General features: G+C 38.7%; 1 protein-coding gene across 1 annotated transcript; it reads right to left on the bottom strand.

The window, feature by feature from the left end:
• Nucleotides 1–6,179: 6,179 nt before the first annotated feature.
• meox1 (mesenchyme homeobox 1) lies at nt 6,180–12,950 on the bottom strand. Its single transcript, XM_060938983.1, has 3 exons — nt 12,013–12,950; nt 7,925–8,097; nt 6,180–6,919 (listed from the first exon to the last, which is right to left on the bottom strand). The coding sequence occupies exons 1-3, from the start codon at nt 12,491–12,493 to the stop codon at nt 6,797–6,799; spliced, it is 777 nt and encodes a 258-aa protein (XP_060794966.1). The 5' UTR covers nt 12,494–12,950; the 3' UTR covers nt 6,180–6,796.
• Nucleotides 12,951–13,301: the final 351 nt, after the last annotated feature.

The following is a 13,301-nucleotide window of genomic DNA, read 5'->3' as shown; positions in this document are numbered from 1 at the left end:
TTGCCTGATAAAGGCCATTGTCCCTGAGTCTTTAAACCATTAGTTGAGGGAGATCACTGGGGAGAATGAGGTGCCAAATGACTCTGGAAACAATACTGGGCAACAGTGCCTTTTATAATATCTATCTTTTATGAATAGAACATGTCAGTGAAGTGTGCAGCCTATAAATCACTAGACAGTGGTTTAATGAATTATTTGTTTATGTTGTTCAGTATATTGTTCATTGGATTTGAAATGAATGACCATAATGCTGTAATGTAAAAAGTCAGATTTGATTTAAGAGTTTTTACAGCTACATTTGTAGAACCATCGAATAGCCATTATTTATATATTTATTTATTTAACATCTGTTTTGGGAAATCACAAGTAGCTAGCAAAATTAACATTATTTTAAATAAAAGTCTTGTTTTGTGACTTTGCAGGAATTCTTGAGTATTTCCAAAAACAACCAAATTCAAACAGGTCCAGAATTGTCCTTTTCACGGTTTATTCAAGGAACAGATAGGGCACAAATGCTGAACCTAATTCTTCTAGTGCATAAACTGCAGTAAATTCAGATTATAAAAATTAACAAAACATTTTTTGATTTGACTGAAACAATAAAACATAAGAAAAAAATATATGTATAAAATTTAACACTACTTCTGTGGGCTAAATCTCTGAAGGCTAGCTTTCGTTGTTCGTTCTGTCAGCCAAACATTGATTTCTTGGGTGATTTTCAACAATTGTAAATATAGTCTGCCCTTCTCATTTGCTTCATGGCTCAAAACAGGTTTGTGCCATAAATATGGCCTTGGATGTAACTGGAGCCCTAATCAACTGTTACTCTATACTTTGGTTATGATAACTTGGATAACGGCAAATGCCTAAGGCGGATTAATAAAAGCATTCATGATGTAGTAGGTTTACACAAAACTCTCTTTCAGACCCCTGAGGGGCATTTAAAAAAAAAAAAAGAATAACACATTACCTCTAGACATAAGGGAGAAAATCAGGAACAAATCTTACATCTTTCTGCAGTCTGAAACCAATAAATATCACAGTGCTGGGTATTTTCTATGCTGATATTCTGCCAAATCTGTTTCTTGCTTTAGGAACATTTTACTTTCAATTTTCACTTCAAAATGTGAAATTAATTTTCATGGAAGTTCAGGTCAGACAATTGTCTTGACTAGTAAAGAGTATTCTACAGTATTACATTGCCTAGTCAATGTACAGCTGCAAGATAAGACATTTAGCTGGATCTGAGGAGTTAAATGAGCACTGATTTAAATAAGTTAAAGGTAGAATTTGGGCTCTGGTAGTTACAAGGTAAAGTATGAAAACATTAGGATTAATGTTGATTTCTCAAACCCACCTCCAAGGATCTGCAGTGGGTGATGGAGTTCATTCAGGTTAGTTCAGTAGCTCATAAGCTAACATTCCAGAAACTCCATCTACATAACTCTTCCATAATCTCTTCTAGAGTTATGACAAAGCTGTAAAAACTATAATGTGGTTATTAATCTGAACACCTTATTAGATTCTAAAATTACAGTAATGATCACGTTACCTAGACAGAATATATAGAGATGTCTGGCTTCATTCCCTTCTTGGTCAGATGTTTTCTCTATCTTGGAAAAGCAGCTCCCAGATTGACTTTTATTTAATTTATTTTGGAGTCATTAAAGTGTGTTGCAGCAGATAGTGTGTCTTTAATTTGAGTGGACAGGAGAGATGTAAACACCATCAAGGACACTAGCACAGTACTTCAGATGCTTGTCTTGTCTTAGGTGGATGATAGACTTGCATTAATTCTACAATAACATTTTATCATCTTCACAAGATATTTCTACTTTACTTGTGATTATAAGAACAATAAACATATTGATCATAATTCAAATGTGCTTAGTTCTGTGCTTGGACTGCAATGAACTGGCTTTCAATCCCACCTAGTGCCCAATGGTTCCTTGGACAGGCTCGAGATCCACAAGGTATTAACAGGTTACTAAAAATGAATGAATGAATGGATGAATGATCATGAACATGAACATGAAATGAACATGTGCTGGTATACCCCTAGCAAGGGCTGGTATGGCTGGACATTGCAAACTCTCAGTGTGCTTTAATGAACCAGTATATTATTATGAACTATTACAGCCTACAAATCTCACTGCTCAACTTTACTTTAGTAAGTGGCCTTACTGAACAGCTCCAATCCATGACACCTCATTTTGAAATGATCTGCTTTGGGAAAATGGAGAAATGTAATACCAATTAAAATATGATATTTACTTTTTGATATTTTTTCTATCTTGTGCTGTTTTAATGATACAACATTTATCCTTTATACAGTGATGCTTGAAAGTTTGTGAACCCTTTAGAATTTTCTATATTTCTGCATAAATATGACTTAAAACATCATCAGATTTTCACACAAGTCCTAAAAGTAGATAAAGAGAACCCAGTTAAACAAATGAGACAAAAATATTATACTTGGTCATTTATTTATTGAGGAAAATGATCCAATATTACACATCTGTGAGTGGCAAAAGTATGTGAACCTTTGCTTTCAGTATCTGGTGTGACCCCCTTGTGCAGCAATGACTGCAACTAAACGTTTCCGGTAACTGTTGATCAATCCTTCACACTGGCTTGGAGGAATTTTAGCCCATTCCTCCATACAGAACAGCTTCAACTCTGGGATGTTGGTGGGTTTCCTCACATGAACTGCTTGCTTCAGGTCCTTCCACAACATTTCGATTGGATTAAGGTCAGGACTTTGACTTGGCCATTCCAAAACATTAACTTTATTCTTCTTTAACCATTCTTTGGTAGAATGACTTGCGTGCTTAGGGTCATTGTCTTGCTGCATGACCCACCTTCTCTTGAGATTCAGTTCATGGACAGATGTCCTGACATTTTCCTTTAGAATTCGCTAGTATAATTCAGAATTCAATGATGGCAAGCCGTCCTGGCCCAGATGCAGCAAAACAGACCCAAACCATGAGACTACCACCACCATGTTTCACAGATGGGATAAGGTTCTTATGCTGGAATGCAGGGTTTTCCTTTCTCCAAACATAACGCTTCTAATTTAAACCAAAAAGTTCCATTTTGGTCTCATCCGTCCACAAAACATTTTCCCAATTGCCTTCTGACTCATCCACATGATCTTTAGCAAACTGCAGATGAGCAGCACTGTTCTTTTTGGAGAGCAGTCGCTTTCTCCTTGCAACCCTGCCATGCACACCATTGTTGTTCAGTGTTCTCCTGATGGTAAACCCATGCAAATTAACATTAGCCAATGTTAGAGAGGCCTTCAGTTGCTTAGAAGTTACCCTAGGGTCCTTTGTGACCTCGCCGACTATTACACACCTTGCTCTTGGAGTGATCTTTGTTGGTCGACCACTCCTGGGGAGGGGAACAATGGTCTTGAATTTCCTCCATTTGTACACAATCTGTCTGACTGTGGATTGGTGGAGTTCAAACTCTTTAGACATGGTTTTATAACCTTTTCCAGCCTGATGAGCATCACCAACCCCTTTTCTGAGGTCCTCAGAAATCTCCTTTGTTCATGCCATGATACACTTCCACAAACATGTGTTGTGAAGATCAGACTTTGATAGATCCCTGTTCTTTAAATAAAACAGGGTGCCCACTCACACCTGATTGTCATCCCATTGATTGAAAACACCTGACTCTAATTTCACCTTCAAATTAACTGCTAATCCTAGAGGTTCACATACTTTTGCCACTCACAGATATGTAATATTGGATCATTTTCCTCAATAAATAAATGACCAAGTATAATATTTTTGTCTCATTTGTTTAACTGGGTTCTCTTTATGTAATTTTAGGACTTGTGTGAAAATCTGATGATGTTTTAGGTCATATTTATGCAGAAATATAGAAAATTCTAAAGGGTTCACAAACTTTCAAGCACCACTGTATAATTTCAACAAGATCAACCTTTCCTTTCTTTAGTCTCATCTCATCTCATTATCTCTAGCCACTTTATCCTGTTCTACAGGGTCGCAGGCAAGCTGGAGCCTATCCCAGCTGACTATGGGCGAAAGGTGGGGTACACCCTGGACAAGTCGCCAGGTCATCACAGGGCTGACACATAGACACAGACAACCATTCACACTCACACCTACGGTCAATTTAGAGTCACCAGTTAACCTAACCTGCATGTCTTTGGACTGTGGGGGAAACCGGAGCACCCGGAGGAAACCCACGCGGACACGGGGAGAACATGCAAACTCCGCACAGAAAGGCCCTCGCCGGCCCCAGGGCTCGAACCCAGGACCTTCTTGCTGTGAGGCGACAGCGCTAACCACTACACCACCGTGCCGCCCCCTTTCTTTAGTATGTGGAATTTTTTTAAACATAAAAGCAGTTGGAAGGTGCATTCAGAAACAATTTATTACCCTTACATGGAAATGCCACTTAAAATGAAGTCACCTGGTTTGTTACCCAGCTATGGACAAAAGTGTTTTTGTGTGTATATTTACTTCAATGGCCACAGGAAAAAAAAAAATTAAAAAAATAAATAAATAAATAAATAAATCACAAATCCTGTATTCATAAATGTCTTTAAGCTGTTTGAAGAAGTTCACTAATTGAAATCAGCTTCCATCATCATGTACTGTATGCCAAATTATTTCTTTTTAGTCCCTGTAATATTAGATAACAAAAGTATTTTTTAATGTATTTCAATTATCAAATGACAAGTGATAATTATTTTCCTTCTGTTAAGACTAACTTAATTCTGTGAATGATTATGCAGTATAAATATCTGCTAAACTGTCATGAACTGTTAAACTGTTTGAACTGTTAAACTGTCACGCTTACTGCCTAAATAAATTTTAAGTATATGCTATTGTTTATGTATCTTAGTTCTTTGTTCTCTTGAAATTCATTTGTTAATGGAAAAAGCTATCCCTTGTTTAAACATATTCGATTTAACATCCTTGCAAAGGGAAATCTAATATATGTTTCCAGACAAGAGTATTTATTTTTGAAAATGTCATAGGTGTAAATGAACCACTATCCAGTACATGTCCATTTTCATTAAGAGCTCTAATATTATAATTATGCTTTATGAGTAGAGTTTATTTTAACAGCCATTACCTCTAATACAATAATAGTGCTCATAAGAGTGGAATGCAGAGGAAGTACAGAAGGCTGTGCTAAGAGCAGCTGTGGTTGGCTGGGGTCAGGAGTGTTGGATGAGCTAAGTCCTACTGTGGGTGCGTATGGAACCATTCCGACATCAAGCCAGCACAGAGGCCACTCACCTCTCCAGGTTTTGTTTAGTTGGATAGCTTCAGTATAGGCCCACCATTGTAAAGACGCTGCATGCTTTACCACTGTTTTCTTTGGGAAGCAGGAAATTAGATGACTGGCTACCTGCTACAACAACATCCTGCACTTGAGAAGTCATCTTTGCACCCATACCCACCTATTTTTTCCCTTCTACTCAGCCCTACACCAATGGTCAGCCGCCAGACTTCTGGTGTGTGTCAGACTCCCACATGGGCTTGTCTGAATTCCAGTCAGGGCTCAGATCAATTCTTGTATCCAACCAGATGCTTCCGTTAAAACTAGAACCAAGGCCAAGTCTACATTTGAAGCCAAATGTATGTAGAGACAATTTAACACTCAGGTAGAGTGAGAGCCCTCAAGCAGGTACTTTTCCTGCATTTACACATGATAAATTCTGCATTCAGTCACAGACTAGAATGCAGACCAACCACAATGCTAATACACATTGCAGCATATATTAGCCATAACAAAATCCAGTATCTCACACTTGCAAATGATCATCCCTGGAAAAAGTTATTTGCCATAAATGATGGAAGACTTAAAAATGCATAGCACCCATCCAACCACTCAGCTCATATGTGAAAATGGATAATATATTACTTTAAATGTCATTCTTGGCACAAGAAACATGAGGCATAAAGTTGTAGTATAGTCCCTTGTGAACTATAAAACATTTTTAAATGTCTATTTCTTCAAACATTTGAAAATATATATTTGTCGAGAAGGTTTAAGAGACTGTACTTGTGGAGCCCAGACTACTGAACAAAAATGCCAGAACCTACAGAGTATCTTACTGAAAGCCAAGAAGGATGGCTTGATGATTTCAAATTATTATTCAATATTTGCAATTGTTTCCATTTTTAAGTGATTTATTAACTTTTTGCATTTTTCACTATGCAACATCTGTGTTTTATCAATTTCGTTACATTCAATGGAACAAAAGAGGTTCAACAATGATTGAAAACAACTGTTCAAAAGAAAAAGTATATTCTAAGAACAACTTGACAGCATGACTTATGATAAAAACAAAGAAATGTACTGTATTTGAGGCCTGCTGCATTGGCATCAGATGAGCAATCCTCAGATTCTGAGTGATCCTGTAACAGGTGGCTTTCAAGCTTCTGCCACTGCAGTGTGATTACATCGTAGTGTCATCACTGGAGGCGAAAGCTATTAAACAGAACTTGAACAATGAATATGGATGACATTTACTCTTGACAAATATATTCTCTGGTATGACTTTCTCAGGTTGTGGATAATGTGAATATGTAAGTTTCACTTTAGTAGCATGTCCACACCAGTGGCCTTGAGAATGCTGTCCATCAAAAAAAAAAAAAAATCCTCCATGAAACAGTTTATCTAAATGTGTGAAGAGACTGGTGGAAAACATGACACCATATTAATTTCATTTCATATTTATGGCTCCTCTGTAGCAGCCTGGGATCCCTGGATGTGTCTCTTAAAGTGAAGGTGGAAGTCAGGGTCATCACTCAGAGCTGGGCGAGGCTGCAGAATCCAACTCATCTGCTTCCAGGTCATGAGGGGAAGCAGGCTGACCACCTTTCACCCTCTTCCATTTCATCCGTCTGTTCTGAAACCACACTTTTACCTATGGAGAATAGTCATCATTACTTTCAACAGCATTGTCTCATCTCATTATCTCTAGCTGCTTTATCCTTCTACAGGGTCGCAGGCAAGCTGGAGCCTATCCCAGCTGACTACGGGCGAAAGGCGGGGTACACCCTGGACAAGTCGCCAGGTCATCCCAGGGCTGACACAGAGACACAGACAACCATTCACACTCACATTCACACCTACGGTTAATTTAGAGTCACCAGTTAACCTAATCTGCATGTCTTTGGACTGTGGGGGAAACCAGAGCACCTGGAGGAAACCCACGCGGACACGGGGAGAACATGCAAACTCCACACAGAAAGGCCCTCGCTGGCCACAGGGCTTGAACCCAGACCTTCTTGCTGTGAGGCGCCAGCGCTAACCACTACACCACCATGCCGTCCCAACAGCATTGTATTCATTGTAAATATTATATTTGGAGTCACAAGTTACCAAACACCAGCATACACATTTCATACTGTGATGGAATCATTTTTATTTTCTTATGTACCAAATGGTATATGTGTTTTGCAATAAAGTGGCTTACAATCTAACTGTTTTGGTGAGTAAACTCAGAGGAGCACAAGTTATAACTTGACCTTTGGGCCTCCCTCTCAGCATGACTCATGGACACACAGCAGCTTAGGTCATCTGTTCCCACACTATTTTAAAGTATATTCCCTTTTCCCATTCTGTCTGATATTTATTTGAGAGAAAAATGTGGCATAAGGCCAAGAAATATCAAATATAATAGGGGTTGAGATATGGGGACAGAGTTGCAGAGGAATTGAGAATGAATCCGGAGCTGTTTTGGGATCTAGAACAGCTTGGGTGTATTTGTGTGCTTGTACGTGTACATGTGTGTGGGCCTGGGAAAGCCATCTAAGACAGATCTAAGTGTGGTGTAGTCATGAGTAGGATTCATGTGTGTCACTAATATTTCATCTGATTTATGCAACATGGACTATATGGTAGTACAAAACAGGTGAAAGCATTGTACCTGTCTCTCTGTGAGGTCCAAGTTAACGGCAATTTCATAGCGGCGCAGGCGGGTCAGGTAATTGTGATGAGTGAACTCAGCCTCCAGTTCTCTTAGCTGCTCCTTAGTGAAGGCTGTCCTTTCCTTCCTTGCCTTGCAGTTTGAGTCAGGCTTAAATCCGGAGTCCTGGATATCTGAAATTTACAGATCAGGGGAAAAGTCATTAAAATACATTCCAATGGCTGACCTCCATTTCACAGGTTATGCTTAAAGGACTCCCACTTTACGATATATTTAGTGGTTGTTGTGACCTGTCCAGGCCACACACTTCCATGGAGGTGCAGGAAGATCAGAGGCGTAGGACCAAGTTATAGTGTGTCAAGGTGGTAGGGAGCATGCCAAACAGGCTACAGAGGTCTTGCATTAAGAAAGAATGCACCGAGACACTGTTAAAATTGCTACTAAAAGAACAAAGAGTTGGATGGGTACAGCTGAAATGTGTGTCTTTCTCTTTGTGTGATTGTGTGTGGGCATGTTTTATATATCTTGGTGGAGATCAAATGTCCCCACAAGGATAGGATTATCTGACAGTTTTGATCTTGTAGGGAAATTGGTTTGGTCCCAGTGAGGAAACCATGTCTTTATGTCTTTTGTTGTTGCTGCATTTATTTCAAATAAATAAATAAATGTTCAACAGCTAAAAACTTTACTTTTGTTACTGAGATTAAGGTTGTGTATGTGTGTGTGTGTGTGAAATCTGTTCTTTTCATGCTCTCTGCACTCCTTGCCACAGTAATTCAACATAATCTGACAACCCACAATGGAGCAGAAACAGAAAATGCAGTTTGCTATGAAGTGGGAAAGTGGAGACTCTGACTTTTGTCAAGCTGTCTATAAAATACATAAAACACTGTGTGAGGACATGGCAGGTTGAACATTTTCCGTTACTAATGAATTGATTGGTCAGAAAAACGGTTTGTGCCATCCAAACCTTACAAACACAATTAACTCCTGAATCATAGCTCAGCATCAGTAGCGCCACCAAGAAGTGATACAAACCCTGCAAGAAGTCTATAATTTGTCAAAGAATGAATATGTGGCTGCCGTTTGCTAGGTCTACACAGTCAGACTACAAAATAGACATACAGGCAGATGTGAGTGTGGAGAGCCAGACTGTTTGCGAACAGCACAGTAACACTCTTATATGGCAAGTTGTGCTGCCTTACCAGAGTACATTATTAATATAATTAGACTCCCATTGATTTAAACACACTACCACAAGTAGTACATGGACATGTGGTAGCAGGTTGGGGAGAAACACCTGGCGAAGTGTGCACATGTGTATGTGTGTGCGTGTCCGCCAAACAGTCTCCAATAAATTTCCCCAGCAAAAGCCTATAAAGTTTTAGTGAACAGCTCTAACCTCAGCAGGGAGTCTGGAGGACAAATGACATTTGGCAAGTTCTCAAATTGTTGGTCCAAATGAAGCTAAAATAAGTCTGCATGTTAAGTCAACAAAACAACAACCGTCAGTTGGTTTTGCAGCATGCATTTAAAGCTGCTATTACAAGTTTGTCTTTTACAACATAAAGCTGTGTTGCGTAAGATTTTGAAAATACTTAAAGTACTTACATTTTTCTACTCTTCTCCCTATACATTCTATAATCTATGAATCATTTCTTTTCCTGTTTACTGCATTTACATCCCTTACCTTTCATTTCAAAATCACCTAAGATTAAAATAACCTGTGTTTTATTTTATTTTCATTTTTTGGAATGCCTGTGTGCTTATATGTGTTAATATTGCATGTTCTATGTGTATGTTGTCTATGTATATTGAAACTTTTTATTTCCTGCCACCTTGGCCAGGACTCCCTGGAAGAAGAGATAATGTATCTCAATGGGACATTCCTGGTAAAATAAAGGATAAATTAAAAAAAAATTGCCTTATGATCCTGGAATGACCTTTTTTTTTTTTGTAAATAAAATATCTGATAACAATTATGTACAATCAGTACGTGTTTTGTTGTCACACTGTGTGAAAGCCCAATGAAAATACAAAAAGAGCTGGGAATGATTTTCTTGTCAGCACTTACCACTTCACACAATGTGTCATATTAATTTTGTTCTCAGCATTTTATTTTTTCCAAGTATGCAAAACAGTCATATACACATGTAAGCGGAATATTTCACTTTTTAACCTTGAATAAATTTTAGAATGGTGCCTTTTCCTCCAGTCAGTGTTCAGTGAGGATTCTGTTACTGCTTAATGACAGGAAAATGTCAGTAGGTAAGAATGCAGGAGTGGAATCATATGGAAGTTATATTACAGATGTGGTCTGGCATGTTTCTACTGTTAGTGAGCGAGGGTTACATTAAGGTAACGTCGAAAGAGAGGCAGCAGATATTCATACTATATATGAAGTCATAAGACATGGATGTATTGAGGAGATAGAGAACTTCAGGATGGAGGTTTCTAATCATTTTTACAAACCACTCACAATTGTTTCAGAGAGAGAAAAGAATATTGTTTTGCCTTTTTGGCCACTGAATTACAAAACCACTCAAGCGCTATTTGGGAAATATATTTATCTTTGAGAACATTTCCTTTATTCCAGAAAGGCTGCCCTGTCTCAGTTTCCACAGAGAACTTGAAATTAATGCCTGCTCCAGATGTGCCACAAACTTTGACGTTCCATTTTCCTTCGCTCAGAATAGCGCGGAATTGGAAGTGTGCAAAAAGCCCACTTCTACAGCTATTATAATTCATTTCTGAATTTTATTAAACATAACCATCACTGAAATTTACAGTCCTGTAATGTGTTTACATACGATGCTATATTACCACCAGACATTTCTAATTTCTAAACACATCAGAAACAATAAGACACCTAGAAATAATTACTCCAAACCTCTTCTATATTATTTTTTAAAATCCCTGTTTAGTAATATTAAACTCATTACAAATGTGCGTGTCAGAGGATTAGCATCAGTTTCATGACCTCAGTCATTAACACAGGTGAAGTGACTCACTGTTTCACTGTTTCCATCAGATTCATTCAATAATTAAATCCATAGGCTCCTGTTGTAGTTTAGCATTGACTGTCTTCTACATGGCTGTGTCTGTATTATGTTTCGATCAGTTTATTGATCGTTACACCCGACACGTACAATGATCTTATATATGTGACAAAAACAAAATATAGATAATGTATATGGAAACATCGTTGTAGGCATTTGAGCATTACCTAAGTGACTAAGAATTTAAATGATAGAAGGAAACTGCAGAATTATAATATATAAAGATTTTTTTTATGTTTTATGGGTCATCTGCCGTGTCTATTTCTATAAATTTTTTAATTTTCTTTTCCAGTAGAAAAAAAAAATTAAAGTCTGGGGCATTATTTGTGGGGATATAATTACATAGTCTTATTCAGGGTTTTCTTCTGGCAGGTGCAAGATGTTAAAACCTCATTGTTAAAGCCTAACGTTGCTTGTTGTTTCTTCAGCACATTGTGAAATAATTACTTCCTTATGGACGAGCATTGTGGGATTTTGATAAACAAAACATAATGCAATAACAATATCTTTATATTATGTTTAAAAAACCTGTTGATCATTTGAAATATACAGTAATTCTAGCAATCATTTAAAGGTGGTCTATTTTTGTTTCAATGAACTATAAACTTTGAATTTAGGTATTCACAGCAAATTTTTAAAAATCAACAGAATTATTATCTTCTAGAGCTGGAAATGTACATTAAATCTCTCTTGCATCACTGCATTTATTTGTGTAAAATTTATTTCAATTTCCTTCCTAGAGATTTGATTTGTTAAGTTTGTTTCCTATAACATAATATTCAATTTCAAAGCCGTCTAATACACATACGAGTGCAATGTGTTTAGTGTTAAAAATATCATGTGTTGCTGTTTGACATTGTGAAATATTAACATACTGATCTTTTAACGACAGTATACTGATTATGTTTCAGTAAGGCTCTGATCACATGAAATATTGATCAGGAATTTTGCGTAACACTTGATAATTCAGTGAGTTGTTCGTTGTATCTGAATTGACACACAGTTAGATTTCCATTACATAGGACTCACCTGTGAGTTCTCGTTTCCTCTTGCAGCTCTTTTTCTCTGTATCAGTTGTAGCTATGTTCTGAGGCGAGTAATCTCCCTCTAGCCCTGGTGTCACTGTCTCAGGCAGCCTGTCTGCTCCTGCACTGCCCATGTCTGTTCCTCCAGCCTCTCCGACTGTCACAGCAGCTGTATGGCATGGCTCCTGGCCTCTGCCACGTGGCTCACATGGGGTGAACTGCCACTCTGCCCGCTGGTACACGCCTTGTGCCTCCTGGTACAGTCTCTCATCCCGTGGGTATGAGTGTGGCACTGGCACCAGGCATGAGCTGGAGAAGTCTGTGTAGGCCAGAAAGTCAGGTTTCTGATGCAGGGAGAAGGAGGCCTGCTGGTAGGGCTGTAGACCGCCTCCAGAGACACTGGCAGGGTGAGGGGCTCTGGCACAGCCCCAAAGGGCACTGCCAGGATGAGAGCTCCGCATGCAGCTGCTAGCTGGTTGATCCATGCCGAATCAGAAATGAAGACTTGAAGTCACTCACATACAAACACCACAACACACACCCAGTGTGAAGCAGAAGTCCTTCAGTGAGGCAGCTGGCTGGCGCTGACACAAGTCTGTGTGGGAAACGTCCACTTCAGCGCTTGTTTTTACACACACATCATCATCTTGCAGAATCAATCCTGACAAATCACACACTCACTTGCAAAATGTCTCTCCCACTGCTTCAGAGTGTTGGTCTATAATTTAACACAAAGTGTGAGGTCAAACACCCTCCAGTAGTGATATTAGTGCAGCATCTCTTTCTCTGTCTTTCTCTCACTCCTTGGCTCTCTGAAAGTGTTGTGTGTGAACAAGTTGTGGCCCACACTCTCACACCCTCTCATTCAGCATTAAGGTTAACCCACTGTATCCACTCCCAGCTGCATGGGCCACTCTCACAGTTCTGAAGCATTCCTGTCAAGTGATCCCACCTCCCTTTTAAACATTTAGGTGGGAAAGAGTGGCAAGTTTATGGAGTGTAACGTGAGCTTGCAGAGGAGGAGTCCTGCAGGCCACATGTTGGTACCCTACAACCCAGCCCTGCTTCATCTACTATTAATCATGGAGGGAATTTTATATGCACATCTAATGGGATTTCCAGGCACAAGCTTTAAAGGAACATTGTCTGTAAAGTTTAAAACGAACACCCACATGGGAAATCAGTCCAACTTTTCTTTTTGTTCGCCTCAAAAACCAATTTTCATCTTTTTTTCATTTGTATGCAATTTAGTTTTAACCCCTAGATCATATTGTGTGTGACAGCAGTGGCAGT

The sequence above is a fragment of the Neoarius graeffei genome, chromosome 14, assembly GCF_027579695.1.
Source record: "Neoarius graeffei isolate fNeoGra1 chromosome 14, fNeoGra1.pri, whole genome shotgun sequence".
Lineage (NCBI taxonomy): Eukaryota > Metazoa > Chordata > Actinopteri > Siluriformes > Ariidae > Neoarius > Neoarius graeffei.
The sequence above is the reverse complement of the archived record's forward strand: the minus strand, read 5'-3'. Positions and strand labels throughout refer to the sequence as shown.